The sequence below is a fragment of the Mustelus asterias genome, unplaced genomic scaffold (genome assembly GCF_964213995.1).
Source record: "Mustelus asterias unplaced genomic scaffold, sMusAst1.hap1.1 HAP1_SCAFFOLD_767, whole genome shotgun sequence".
Lineage (NCBI taxonomy): Eukaryota > Metazoa > Chordata > Chondrichthyes > Carcharhiniformes > Triakidae > Mustelus > Mustelus asterias.
Genome location: NW_027590715.1, coordinates 181,336 through 197,237, shown reverse-complemented (window position 1 = coordinate 197,237; position 15,902 = coordinate 181,336). Strand labels below are relative to the sequence as shown.

The 15,902-nt window shown below is 43.6% G+C and overlaps 1 protein-coding gene across 1 annotated transcript in view; it reads right to left on the bottom strand.

The window, feature by feature from the left end:
• Window positions 1-10,039: 10,039 nt before the first annotated feature.
• Window positions 10,040-15,902, bottom strand: part of LOC144487389 (attractin-like) — a gene marked incomplete at its 3' end in the record, with an annotated part of 126,636 nt that continues 120,773 nt past the window's right edge. The window contains exon 17 of the mRNA XM_078205477.1: window positions 10,040-10,225. Coding sequence (XP_078061603.1) covers window positions 10,040-10,225 — 186 coding nt within the window. The remainder of the gene's footprint in view (window positions 10,226-15,902) is intronic.

Genomic DNA, 15,902 nt, shown 5'->3' with positions numbered 1-15,902 from the left:
CAATTTAGACACAGACCTCAGTGTAGTATAGACCATAAGAGATTTGGAGCATAATTAGGCCATTCAATCACAGCTGTTATGTTTCTCAACCCCATTCTCCCACCTTTTCCCGTAACCTTTGTTTAAAGTTTATTTATTAGTGTCACAAGTAAGCTTACATTAACACTGAATGAAATTACTGTGAAAATCCCCTAGTTGCCACACTCAGGACACCTCTTCTTTGGTACACTGAGGGAGAATTTAGCATGGCCAATGCACCTAACCAGCACGTCTTTCAGATGTGGGAGGAAATCAGAGCACCCGGCAGGAAACCCACGCAGATACAGGGAGAACGGGGTGGAGGGTGACTAGCAATAATAGGAAGCAAAGGAGATTTTAACAAGGTTTTCCTCATCTAAAAACATTTTGTTGAGCAAAATTATATCCTAGCCCTCCATGAAGATTTAAGAGAAAAACTGAATAAATGGAAGTTAGCAACATTGCATTAACAAACAAGCATACACATGCACAAACACACACATGGTGAAATATGAGGTTCTTTTCGTAATAAAAAGGCAGAGCATACTGCATTGGCAATTAAGGAGTGCAAGTTCCCACCAGAATGATTCGAAGAAAGCATGGTGCCAAATTGAAAGAAACACTGTACAGATCTGCAAAGATTAGTGGTAGGTCATTAGATTGGTAAAATTTTAAGAACCAGCAAAGAATGACTAAAAAAAAGAGGGACAAAGAAGAGTATGAGAGAAAATAGCTAGTAATATGAAAAAATAGTAAGAGTTTTAACAAGCATTTAATGTGGAAACGAGTAACTAAAGTTAGTGTGGGACCTCAAGGGAGAGTCTAGGCAACTGAAAATGGAAAACAATGACATGGCATAGACATTGAATGTGTATTTTGTGTTTGTCTTCATTGTAAAAGATTTAGAAAACTTCCCAAAGTTACTTAGAAGTCAAGAGGTGAACAGAAGGGAAGAACTTAAAATAATCACCATCACTAGGGAAAAGGTGCTGAGAAAACTATTAAAATCATGAAAAGTTTACAGTACAGAAAGAGGCACTTGGCCCACCACATTTTCGCTGGTTGAAAATGAGCCACCAAGCCTGATTCCAAGTTCCAGCATCTGGTTCGTAGTCCTGCAGGTTGCAATGCTTGAGAGGCATATTCAGACACCTTTTAAGTGAGTTGACAGAATCTCAGAAATTAGACCTAAAGGCTGCCAGGTCCCCAGGCCAGATGGCCTCCATCTTAAAGTCTCAAAATAAGCGGCTGCAGAGACAGTAGATTTATTGGTTGTAATCTCCCAAAATTCCTTGGACTCTGGAAGAGTCCCAATGGATTAGAAAATAGCTAATGTTGTTGCATTTCCTGATTCAAGAAAGGAGACAAACAGAAAGCAAGAAGCCAGTTCGTCTAACATCTGTCATAGAGAAAATACTAGAATGCATTATTATGGAGGTTATAGAAAGATATTTAGAAAATCATAAGGTGATCAGACAGAGAGCTAACATGGGTTTCTGAAAGGCAATCTTGCTTAACTACTTTATTGGAGGTTTCTGAGGAAGTAACAAGCAAGGTAGATAATGGGAAACTTGTAGATGTGTATTCGGATTACTAGAAGGCACAGAATAAATTACCACATCAAAGGGTATGACATAAGGTAAGATTACATGGTGTCGAGGATAGCATATTAGCACCGATAAAGGATTGGTTATGTCACAGGACTCACCTGAAGAAGGGGCTTGGAGCTCCGAAAGCTTGTGTGGCTTTTGCTACCAAATAAACCTCTTGGACTTTAACCTGGTGTTGTTAAACTTCTTACTGTGTTTACCCCAGTCCAACGCCGGCATCTCCACATTATGTCACAGGATGCAGAGAATAAGATAAATGGGTCTGCACTGGGTCGACAAGCTGAGGTTAGAGAAATGCCATGGTGGGCCTCACTCAACTACTTACAGGTTACAGAAAGTATTTGGATGAAGGAATCAAATGTATGGCATCTAAATTTACTGATGGCACCAAGATAGTTAGGAAAGTAAGTTGTCAGGAGCAGGTAGAGAGTCTGCAAAGGAGTATAGACAGATGAATTGAGTGGGCAAAAAATTGGTAGAGTATAAGGAGGGAAAATGTAAATTTGTCCACTTTGACTGGAAGAATAGAAAAGCAGCATATTAAGTGAAGAGAGATTGCAGAACCTGATGATACAGAGGGATCCGAGTGTCCAGGTACATGAATCACAAGTTAGTATGCAGGTACAGGAACTGATTGGAATTGAATTTTGGCAATTTATTGCAAGGATAATGGAATATAAAAGTGGAGAATTTTTACTGCAGCTGTACAGGGCCTTGAGACCTCATCTGGAATACTGTGTTCAGTTTTGGTCTCCGAATTTGGCTATAATTGCATTACAAGCAGTTCAGAAAAGATTGGCTCGATTCATTCCTGTCATGACGGGCTCATCTTGTGAAGAAAGATGAAAAGGACCAATACCCATTGGGGTTCAGAGGCACGAAAAGCCATCTTATTGAAACATAAAAGACCCTGAGGCAATCTAATAGATACCAGGAGGATAGTTCCACTTCTGGGAGTGACCAGAACTATGGAATGCAGTTTAAGAATATGAAGTCTACCATATAAGGCCTAAATTAGGAGATTTTCAGAGACGAGGGTTGTTCGTACCTGGAATTCTCTTCTCCAGAAAGCAGTGAAAACTGGGTCATTGAACTTATTCAAGTCAGAGTACAATAGATGTTTGACAGACAAGGGAATCAAGGGGCAAATGGCAAAGCAGAATTCAGACCATGACCAGATCAACCATAATCTTTTTGAAAGGCAGAGCAGGCCCAAAGGGGCAAATGGCCTAATCCTGCTCCTATGTTTTTCTGAAACAGGCCCACACAATAAAGAGAGTCACTGAGGGACAATTAAGCCATGAATGCAATGGAGAGCACACAGGGAGTATTGAAAGAAGCTATTAAACTTCACTTGAAACAAGGCAGAGCATGTTTGTAGATTCAGATTTTGATATTGATTATATTGTGCTAATGCTGCCAACTACTAACATGGAGATCCTCCATCACTGGTGGTATTAGCAGACTGTAAAAGAGGTTGAAACACACCTCATCTGAATAATGCCTTTCATTTTACCTTAGCCCCACTTGCACAACAGAATTCCTACCAATATTCACAGAATAGGGGAGAAGCTAAAATCTAAATATCAACAAGAATAAATAGAAACATTACGGGGAATTTACTCAATAACTGTCAGTACAAAACAAGCTGGGGCAACTCGAATATTACAGGAACAGGAGAAATAAACCGTTTAACGGCCGCTTCCAGCCACGTCACTGAGTGGGCGGCACCTCATTGCGTAATGATTCAGATTTACATACAGCATGGAAACAGGCCCTTCAGCCCAACTTGTCCAGGCTGCCCATTTTTAAACCCCTAAACTCGTCCCAATTGCCCACATTTGGCCCATATCCCTCTATACCCATCTAACTAAATGCTTTTTAAAAGGCAAAATTGTACCCACCTCTACTACCACCTCTGGCAGCTCGTTCCAGACACTCACCACCCTCTGTGTGAAAGAATTGCCCTTCTCATCTTCAACCTATGCCCTCTAAGTTTTAGACTCCCCTACCTTTGGGAAAAGACATGAACTATCCAGCTGATCTGTGCCCCTCATTATTTTATAGACCTCTATAAGATCATGCCTCAGCCTCCTATGCTCCAAAGAAAAAAGTCCCAGTCTATCCAACTCCTCCTTAGAACTCAATCCATCAAGTCCCGGTAGCATCCTAATAAATCTTTTCTGTACTCTTTCTAGTTTAATAATATCCTTTCTATAATAGGGTGACCAGAACTGTACATAGTATTCCAAGTGTGGCCTTACTAATGTCTTGTACAACTTCAACAAAACGTCCCAACTCCTGTATTCAATGTTCTGACCAATGAAACCAGGCATACTGAATGCCTTCTTCACCACTCTGACCACCTGTGACTCCCCCTTCAAGGAGCCATGAACCCGTACCCGAGATCTCTTTGCTCTGTAACTCTCCCCAACACCCTACCATTAACTGAGTAAGTCCTGCCCTGGATCAATCTACCAAAATGCATCACCTCGCATTTGTCTAAATTAAACTCCATCTGTCATTCGTCAGCCCACTGGCCCAATTGATCAAGATCCCGTTGCAATCCGAGATAACCTCCTTCACTGTCCACTATGCCACCAATCTTGGTGTCATCTGCAAACTTACCAACCATGCCTCCTATATTCTCATCCAAATCATTAATATAAATGACAAATAACAGTGGACCCAGCACTGATCCCAGAGGACACCGCTGGTCACAGGCCTCCAGTTTGAAAAACAACCTTCGACAACCATCCACTGGCTTCTGTCATCAAGCCAATTTTGTATCCATTTAACTACCTCACCCTGGGTCCCATGATGTTGGTTGTGCAACAACCTGCCATGTGGTACCTTGTCAAAAGCCTCATTGATTCATTGCACAATCCATCACTGCACCCTCATTTTCCATTGGTGCATTCTGCTGTCCATCAGCTGAACACAGCCAATAGGAAGCCGCTCCAGCAGAATGATTGACAGCCAGTGTGGGTGCACTCGGGCAGATTGTGATGAAGCAGCGACTTGCTGTGGATTCGCTGCCATTGGGGACAATCGCAGCAAGCAAGAGGCAGCGAGGGCGGCACCTTCCGTCCCCAAGCGCAGCATTCGCACCATCCCACTTTCTCTTCCATTTGGGCAGCACCACGAACAGCTTCTTGTTATTTCTTCCATTGGCAGCACCCCCGGATGCTCTTGTTGCTCCCGTTCCAGCACCTTTCCTCTTAATGATGGGGGAATGAGGCTCTCATAGCCCAGAATAAACATCCAGCAACACCGACAACTCCCAGCTTCCACACACTTATCACCGTAACTCCGGGTGCTTTCTACTCATCCTCCCCCTCTGGACAAGTTCCACTCCCTGCCTCTAACCGGATCTTTTCGGGTGGCTTTCTGCACCTGGTTAGCGGAACTTTATCTACTTGTCTGAAATATATTATCAAAGTACACCTGCAAATCGAGATACGGAGACCTCATAATTGACCCGAGCCCTCATAATTGACAAGGGACACATCAAATCGAGGGGAGGTGGTAGAGCAAATTGCTCAGGGAGGGAGCAAACAGAGTGAGCAAATTGTTCAGGGAAGGAGGAGAGAGAAGGAGAGAGAGAGAGAGGGAGGGCGCAACTGGTTCAGGGAAGGAGGAGGGAGATTTAGAGGGAGAGAGAGGAAGAGATAGAATGAGAATTCAGGGAAGTGGAGAGACATATACTCAGGATGGGGCGGCACGGTAGCACAGTGGTTAGCACTGCTGCTTCACAGCTCCAGGGACCTGGGTTCAATTCCCGGCTTGGGTCACTGTCTGTGCGGAGTTTACACATTCTCCTCGTGTCTGCGTGGGTTTCCTCCGGGTGCTCCGGTTTCCTCCCATAGTCCAAAGATGTGCGGGTTAGGTTGATTGGTCATCCTAAAATTGACCCTTCGTGTCCTGAGATGCGTAGGTTAGAGGGATTAGCGGGTAAATGTGTAGAGATATGGGAGTAGGGCCTGGGTGGGATTGTGGTCGATGCAGACTTGATGGGCCGAATGGCCTGTTTCTGCACTGTAGGGTTTCTATGATTCTAAATGCAGATGTAAAGCCTGGAGAATTGCTTCAACATTGACAAGAGGGTTCACTCCAAGAATAAGTACCTGGCCGGGACTCAAACTTTATCATAGCTGTCAAGTGTCAGAGCGAACAAAATAGCTGATCCCAGGCATTGCTGAGCTGCACAACAGGGGTAAGGGATCAAAGGATGGGTGTGGAGAGGTGCGATCACATCCTTCCTATAGTGAGGTGACCAGAGTTCCAGCTGTGGCTTGCAGCACTAACGCAACCTCCCTACTTTTATACTCGATGGCATGACTGAAAAAGGCAAGTGTCCCATATACTTTGACTATCCTATTGACCTGTCCTGCTACCTTCAGGGTTCTGCGAACAAGCACCCCAAGATCCCCCTGTTCCCCTGAGCTTCCTAGCGTCCTGCCATTCATTGAGTACTCCCTTGTCTTGTTAGTCTTTCCAAAGTGCATCACCTCACACTTTGCTGGGTTAAATTCCATCTGCCAATGATCTGCCCATCTGAGCAACCCGTCTTCATCTCCCTGCAACCTAAGACCTTCTTCCTCTCTATTAACCACCCTGCTATATTTTCATGCCATCCACAAACTTACTTATCCTCCACATTCTCATCTATAGAGTTCATATACATCACAAACAACAAGGGACCTAGCACAGATCCCTGTGTACATCACTGGACGCTGGCTTCCAGTCACACAGCCTTCAACCCCCACCCACTGTCTCCGACCACTAAGCCAGTTTTGGATCCAACTTGCCAAGTTACCCTGGATCCCCTATGCTTTTACCATCAGTTTCCCATGTGGCACCTTGTCAAAGGCTTTGCTGGAATCCATATAAACTAAGGGGCAAGTTTTTTCACACAGAGTGGTGAATGCCTGGAACGCGCTGCTGGAGGAGGTGGTGGAAGCAGATTCTATAACAAGGTCCAAGAGGCATCTGGATAGATACATATAACGGCAGGGAATAGCGGGATATGGACCACGTAGAGGCAAGAAAATATTAGATGAGAGGGGAATCTGTGTCAGCACAGACTTGGTGGGCCGAAGGGCCTGTTCCTGTGCTGCACGGTAGCACAGTGGTTAGCACTGCTGCTTCACAGCTCCAGGGACCTGGGTTCGATCCCCGGCTTGGGTCACTGTCTGTGTGGAGTTTGCACATTCTCCTCGTGTCTGCGTGGGTTTCCTCCGGGTGCTCCGGTTTCTTCCCACAGTCCAAAGATGTGCGGGTTAGGTTGATTGGCCATGCTAAAAATTGCCCTTAGTGTCCTGAGATGCGTAGGTTAGAGGGATTAGTGGGTAAATATGTAGGGATATGGAGGTAGGGCCTGGGTGGGATTGTGGTCGGTGCAGACCCAATGGGCCAAATGGCCTCTTTCTGTACTGTAGGGTTTCTATGATTTGCATGATTGTTCTCTGTTCTTTCTTTGTACGTCAACTGCACTACCCTGCTCCACACACCCTCACTTCCTCGGAAAATTCAATCAAATATTTTTGGCATTACCTCGCTTTGACAAAGCCATGCTGACTATCCGTGATCAAACCTGGCCTCTCCAAGTAGAGATTAATTATTCTACTTAAGAAAAAGATTTGAACTGCTGCTAACAAGAACGATTGCTAACCCAAGTCAAACAGTATGAGTTTATTCATCTGGTTTCATCTGACATGAAAGTCAACTTTTGAATTTCATGGGGCATACAGGCAGTTCAGTCATTGGATACTGGTTTTTCACCTTTGACAGAGGGGACTTTCAATTCACGGACTATTTGCTGCCTAACTGCACAAGACTTCCATGAAACAAAATGGGATTGAACGCGTGGGTATATAAACACTAAATAAAATTGTCAGGGTTTGACATTAAACTGGCAGTCTAACGAGAAATGGCCACAATATCTGCGAGAGATAAATGGAGATGATGCAAGAGATATCTTAGCACTTGGAGCTGAATTCTTTAGTCCTGTATAAACTTAATCCAACCATTGCCTGGTGATGACACTGGATTCTGCACCGGAGCCATATTTCAGCAATGATATCATTCACCTTGAGCACCTTGTTCACGCTCATTGCCAAAGTCTTTAAAAATCAAAATCATCTCCCAGTGCATCAAACTTCAAATAAAACTGACGCTGTGGTAAACAAAGTCACTTCTAAGGATGCCAGAACTCCCTTATTGCATCTTTCATTCCATGTATAATTGTGATAATTGGACATTGTTAACTTTGGTGTTGTGCAACATGCAGAAACATAATTCCATCACTTAAATGTTTAATCTGTCAACAACATGATTGCCGCCATTATAAAATTACACAATTAGATACTCTAATTGAAAGTCTCTGCTCAGACAATGGTGCCTCGATAAGGTCAATTGCAATGAAATGAAGCCTGCATCTGGGATAAAACAGCTCAAATCCAAGGCGTACAGATGGATATTATCAGGGCACCACCTAACATTCCTCAGCAGCAATGCAACATTCATGGAACTTTATCTTTCATGGAACTACAGCGATGGCAGCCATCAGGAGTACAAGGTAATCACCTTCATTGTCGCCGTGCAAGTTGCCTTCACAATGTGGGGTGTTCTTGAGTATGTACGGAAGGAAAGCTTTGAAGCATGATAATCAAGGTATAGAAAAGGACGTGCAAAAGGTCAACTAGGGATGATGGAGGAAAATCTGTACAATTGTCACAAAATAGGACAAAGGAAAGGCACCTCTTGCCTGACAATCTGTAAAACAGATTGTGGCCTATGTTAAACGATTATTGATTTTCCACTAAATCACCAATATCAGCATGGAAGGCATTCAACGAGCATCAGAGATGGAGGCAAAAGTCAGCAAGCATGCTTGTAACCTACAGTAATGAGCTGCAATGCTGAATGGTTTAGAATTCAATTCTGGGCTGAAACGTCTCTGTTTAACACCTGAGATAGTTAGAGAAAAGCAAGTTGTGAGAAAAATCCCTCTGAAAGCTTTATTCAGCTAATTCATGTAAAGACAATCAACTGTTCTTCAGATGCTTGCGCTTTGGCTAGCTGAGAGGGCTACCCAGTTTACTGTTCAAAAGTATATGGTGGGGTATAACACACTCCAATAACCGGTGTACACAGCAATGGTTCTCCTTATGATTCTTGGGTTATGGTATAACTTATTTTGGAAGGGGGCTTTTGGACCAAAGGGGAAGCAAGGTCCACTTGTCGGTTCATCATGACATAAAAAGCTAAAAACTATGATGCTCGGGAACTAGATTTTGGGGCAGCAAATACAAAGAATGAGAAGTGAAATGTTGTTTTGTAAAATGGAGAATATAGATAAAAAATAAAATTTCACCACTGATATAAATACAAGCCTTGGAATATCCAGAGATTCACCAAAATAAGATTCCTTAATACATAGAACAGTACAGCACAGAACAGGCCCTTCGGCCCACGATGTTGTGCCGAGCTTTATCTGAAACCAAGATCAAGCTATCCCACTCCCTATCATCCTGGTGTGCTCCATGTGCCTATCCAATAACCGCTTAAATGTTCCTAAAGTGTCTGACTCCACTATCACTGCAGGCAGTCCATTCCACACCCCAACCACTCTCTGAGTAAAGAACCTACCTCGGACATCCTTCCTATATCTCCCACCATGAACCCTATAGTTATGCCCCCTTGTAATAGCTCCATCCACCCGAGGAAATAGTCTTTGAACGTTCACTCTATCTATCCCCTTCATCATTCTATAAACCTCTATTAAGTCTCCCCTCAACCTCCTCCGCTCCAGAGAGAACAGCCCTAGCTCCCTCAACCTTTCCTCATAAGACCTACCTATATATAATATAGCTATATATAATATACCTTAATATAGCAATGAAAAGTAAATTGCTTGAGCACTTCAACTAAATTTTTAAAAACTCCACCTGGAAAAACAATTAGCTTCAGATTGACTCCAATTGAAAATCCAAATCAGGGGAGGCAATGCTAGACTATTAATCCAGAAATTCAGCTAATGTTCTGAGGACCCGGGTTCGAATCCCGCCGTGGCAGATGGTGGATTTTGAATTCAATAGAAAAAAATCTGGAATTAAGAATCTACTGATGACCATGAAACCATTGTCGATTGTCGGAAAAACCCATTTGGTTCACTAATATCCTTTAGGGAAGGAAATCTGCTGTCCTTACCTGATCTGGCCTACATGTGACTCCAGAGACACAGCAATGTGGTTGACTCTCAACTGCCCTTGGGCAAGTAGGGATGGGCAATAAATGCTGGCCAGCCAGCGACACCCATGTCCCACGAACGAATAAGAAAAAGTACATTAATATGCGGCATGGACAATAAACTATAGCAAGACAGAAAGAGATGAATTTATACTCACGCTGACAGCCAGTCTTGGTGTACCACTCCATACACTGGCCAAATGGAAAGGAAGGCACATACGCATTTGCGTCCACACACTGCTTCATGTTGCTGCACCACATGCACTCAGAATTGCCACTGGTACACTCGCCGCACGTTATCCTCAGTGCACAAGGTGTTCGACACTGCTTTGCACTGTGGTTCGCTATGAATTAAAGAGATAACACTGATTTTAGTGACATTTTACTTTTTGGACTTCTTTTCACTTTGACGCGCCTTCCTCCAGCTGAAGGATGGTCAGAACAAACCTCAATGCCATTTTTCAAAAGCTTGACAGTAACTCAAAAAGCAATGTTGTTTCAAACTTGTCCAAAATTCCCCTTTTCCTCCCAAACACCCAAGGTCAGTGTCTGGCAAATCGACTATATTGTACTGCAACATTTCACTGGGCAGCAGACGTGAACAAACGTGCCTAAAACGCAACATGTTTTGAATCATAAGCTAAGGTCAATTCACAATCTGTAAACCATGCCTTGGGAGGTTAGTTGGCTTAACACTTGAGTTAGGAGCTATCCGTAAGAGGGCAAATTAATCACTATGTTCATTTGCCAATTATAAAAGAGATTTATTATTCCAATTTAGAAAGCCACCAAGCCACCAGACCATTCCTTTATTACTCTCAAATGTCCATTATTCTCTGCATCAAAATTTCTAGAGAACACCAACACCCTTTGAGTCTTCAGGAGCCCAAAACACAACTGAAAAGATTTCATGGTGAGAATAATTCACGACCAGATTTGCAGAACAAACATCCACTTCTGCTATTTGAGGCCCAAAGCAGAAGATCTAGGATCAACTTCAACTGGAAAGGAGCCTCAAGTAAATTCGATATCTCTGAGAAATACCATTCAGCTCAGACTGGCTTGCTTTAATATGGGAAGACTAGGTGACAAGAAAATAAAAATTTGGGGGAGGGGGGGTGCAGTGGTATTGTCAATTGAACAGTAATCATAACAATAGACACCCTGTGTCTATCCAGCACATCAGTACAAAAGGAAAGGCTGAAGCATTCACAACAATCTTCAGCCAGAAATGCCGAGTGAATGATTCATTTCGGCTTCCTCTGGAGGTCTCACGCATCACAGATATCAGTCTTCAGCCAATTCAATTCACTCCTCGTAATACCAAGAAACAGCTGAAGGAACTGGATACTGCAAAGGCTATGGACCTTGGCAACATTCCTGAAGACTTGCACTCGAGAACCTGCCATACTCCGAGTCAAGCAGTTACAACACTGGCATCTACCCAGCAATGTTGAAAATTTCCAAGGTATGTCCTGTACACAAGGAACATAAATCCAACCCAAACATTTACCACCCCATCAGTCCACTCTTGATCATCAGTCAGTTAAGTGATGGAAGAGGTTATGAACAATGTTAAGAAGTGACACTTACTCAGCAATAACCTGCTCACGGATGCTCAGCTCCCCTGACCTCATTACAACCTTAGTCAAACATGGACGAAAGAGGCGAACAGCAGAGGTGAGCTGAGAGTGACTGCCCTTGACATCAAGGCAGCATTTGACCGAGTATGGCATCAAGGAGCCCCAGCAAAACTGGAGTCAATGTGTATCAGCAGGAAAATGCTCACCAGTTGAAGTCAATACCTGGCACAAAGAAAGATGGCTGTGGTGGGTCGCAGGTTGATCATCTCATCTCCAGGACATCTTTTCAGGAGCTCTTCAGGATAGTGTCCGAGGCCCAACTGTCTTCAGCTGCCTCTTTAATGACCTTCCTTCCATCATAAGATCAGAAGTGGAGATATTTGCAGATCAATGCACAATGTTAAGTATCATTCGCGGTTCCTCAGATACTGAAGCAGTCCATGTCCAAATGCAACAAGGCCTGGACAATATCCAAGCTTGGGCTGACAGGTGGCAAGTCATATTCACGCCACACAAATGCCAGGCAATGATCACCTCCAACAAGCGAGGATCTAACCATCACCCCTTGACATTCAATGGTATTAGTATTGCTGAATCCCCCACTATCAACATCCTGGGGGGGTTACCATTAACCAAAAACTGAACTGATCTACTGTGGCTAGTAGAGCAGGTCAAAGGCTAGGAATCTGCGGCGAGTAACTCACCTCCTGATGCCCCCACCCCCACAACCTCACCTCATCCCCATCCCACCAGTGACCGGGGTTCTTCTATTCCGGCCTTGGGTGACTATTTTTGTGGAGTTTGCATGCTCTCCTTGCGTCTGCCTGGGTTTCCTCCAGGTGCTCCAGTTTCCCCCCACTGTCCAAAGATGTGCAGCTTAGGTGGAATGGCCATGCTAAATTGCCCCTTAGTGTCCCAAGATGTGTAGCTGAGGGGATTAGTGAGTTAATATGTGGGGTTCTGAGGATAGGGCCTGGGTAAGATGAACTGCCAGAGAGTTGGTGCAGACTCGATGGGCTGATTGGATTCCTTCTGCACTGTAGGGGTTCCATGATTAATCCCTCCACCACCAACGAACAGTGGCAGTTCTGTGCACCCATCTATAAGATGCACTGCAGGAACTCAAAAGTTTCTGAGGCAACACCTTCCAAATCCAGAACCACTATCGTCTATCTAGGTCAAGAGCAACAGATGCATCGGAACACCACCACCGGGAAGTTCCCCTCCAAGCCACTCACCATCCTGGCTTGGAAATATATCACCCCCCGTTTTTTCACTGTCACCGGGTCAAATTCCTGGAACCTCCTCCCTAACAACGCTGGCTGTGCACCTACACCACAGGGACTGCAGCGGTTCAAGAAGACAGCTCACCACCGCCTTCTCAAGGGCAACCAGGCTTGAGCAATATATGCTGGTCTGTTCAGCGACGTCTACATCCCCAAAGTAAATAAAGAAAACTTTTTTTTCTTGGATCACAATGACCAGGTCCAAAGGGGTTTTAAAATATATAAATTGTCCGACAGCTTCTGTCACTAATTTCTTCCATAATGAGGCAAGTTTGTTTTTAATCGAAGCCCTGTATTTTGAAAAGACATGCACAGATGTCAGCATGATCCTCAGTGCTATTATTTCCATTATTCTGGTTGTTCTCAGGTTTTGACTTTGTCGTTTTTGCATTTTTTGAAGGAAAGGAAGAAGCATTTTCCAGGTCCGATTTTAAAATAATACCTTTTGATTGATGTTAATAATAGCAACAATACATCATACAGAGGGTGTCTCGCATATTAAGCCTTCATCAGCCTTCAATTTCACTGCCATTTCTCCCTACGTCCATTGGAATGCCTATAATACAGCCTGCACACATCAAGCTAAAAACTGCACTGACAGTGACAATTTCTACTGCACACCTGCACTTTCCACTGAAAACTTAAAGCTTGCATGTATGAATTCATAGCTCAAACAAGCCTTTCACGCAGAAATCTGACCAGTCTATAATTTCCTGTTTCTTTGCCAAGTTCCCACTTCTCTCAAGAAAGTGTTCACGTGCCCAAAGTTTGAAAGCCATTCTCATCAAATTCTGTGCATAAAGCTACCCGAGTACAGCCCTGCAATTTCACTGTCTTTCAGCCATTAAAATTGCTTTGTGACATTTTCAGCAAATACGTGCTGACGTATATTGACATTTAGTAGCAATAGTTCTATAAAAAAATGCAGCATACCTGAAATGTCAGTTGACTGGAATTTCTGAATTTTTTTTTGCAAGAAGTCAGTTAATATTGTAGCTTTAAAAAAAGCATAGCACCGCAACAGATAAAACTAAAATCAACGGTTGAGAAATCTCATGGACATGTTCGGGTTGTAACTACCAAGTAGATGAGGGGGAGCCTATGGACCTGTTTGGATGGAGACATCATCCAAAGGTATGTTGATTTCCATTCATATCTCAACGACATTTATCTCACCACCACTTCTCAATCTCTCTCCAACACATCAAACGGTTTATCCGACATCCATTAATAAGCGAGGAGGAAATTCCTTATCCCACATAAACTGGAGTCCTGTTCACCCATCACACCCGTGCTCAGTGACCTGCAGTGGCACTCGGTTAAGCAATACCTCCATTTTAAAACTCTCAGCCTCGCTTTCGAATCGGAAGTGGCCTCACCTCTCCCAATCTCTCATTTCTTCCAGCCCTACCAGCCTCATATATCTCCTAATGCTGCTCTTAAGCATTCACAATTTTAAATTAATCCACTATTAGTGGTCGTGCCCTCAGTTGCCAGGACCCTAAGTTCTGGAATTCCCTCCTTAAATCTTGGTCTCTCTATCTTACTTTCCTCCTTTAAGATACTCTGTCAAGTCTATGTCTCTCACTGTGGCACAGTGGTTAGCGCTGCTACCTCACAGCGCCAGGGACCCGGGTTCGATTCCCGGCACATTCTCCCCGTGTCTGCGTGGGTTTCCTCCGGGTGTTCCAGTTTCCCTCCACAGTCTGAAAGACGTGCTGGTTAGGTGCATTGACCCGAACAGGTGCTGGAGTGTGGTGACTAAGGGATTTTCACAGTAACTTCATTGCAGTGTTAATGTAAGCCTTACTTGTGACTAATAAACAAATATAAATATGTTTTCAGCTATCTGCCCAAATATTTCCTTCATGTGGTTATTAAGTTTCTTCATTAGTGTCACAAGTTACATTAACAATGCAATTAAGTTACGGTGAAAATCCCCTAGTTGCCACACTTAGGGAGAATTCATCATGGCCAATGGACCTAACCAGCACGTCTTTCAGGCTGTGGGAGGAAACCAGAGCACACGGAGGAAATCCATGCAGACATGGGGAGAACGTGCAGACTCTGCGCAGACATTGAACCAAGCTTGGAACTAAACCCTGGTCCCTGGCGCTGTGAGGCTGCAGTGCTAACCACTGTGCCGCCTCATGTTCTACAGTATGCCAAAGCATCATGAAAACACGGATGAGGGACAAAAACAAGTTTGAGGCGCACAAAATACACACAATGCGACTCTGGCCATGGTTAGTGCTTTACATCTCAGCACAGACCAGACCTTGGATACATTGCAAGAAATGGATTATAATGTAAAAATTTCTACAACCGAGACATTGTTTCGTAATGCCTCTGTGAGGTGCTTTGGGGTATGTTGCTATGCTAAAGATGCTATTTAAATATAGGTTTATAATGTTGTAGGTGCATTCAAATTTTCAAAAAGCATTTGATATGTTAGCCATACAAGACATTATTACACACAATTAGGGCCCACGGGATTAGGGGATATATTAGGGAGGATTCAGAACTGGTTAATAAACAGAGAAGGAATAAAAGGGACATATTCCACTTGGCAAGCCCTTAAAATGGGGGACTGTAACAGTCACTGCTTGTGTCTCAGCTATTTACAGTGATTTAGATGAGATGACTGCGTGCAATGAATCCAAGTTTATTGATAATACAAAGCCAGGTGGTAAAGTAAGCTCTGAGGAGAATGCGTAAAGGCTGCAAGAAGAAAAAGAAAAAATCAGATTAAATGAGTGGACAACAACTTGGCAGATGGGATTCAAGGTGAAGAAGTGTGAAGTTATCCTCTTGAAAAGTAAAAAATAAAAAAGCAGATTTTTAAAAAACAATGAAACCCTGGGGAATGCTGATAATCAGAGGGACCTGTACAGGGCTTTGGTGAGGCCACAAAAGGAATGACCCATCTGCAGTTTTGGTCTCCATATTGAAGCAAGGATCTTCTTGCACTGGAGCCAGTACAGTGGAAGTTCACTAGATTGGTCCCTGAGATGAGAGGTGATCCCATTGAAACATACAAGATTCTAAAGTGACTTGGCGGCGGGGTAGACAGAGAGGGTGCTTCCAATTGTAGGGGAATCTAAAACACAGAAGCACAGTCTCAGGGTAAGTGGATCATCATTTAGGAATAT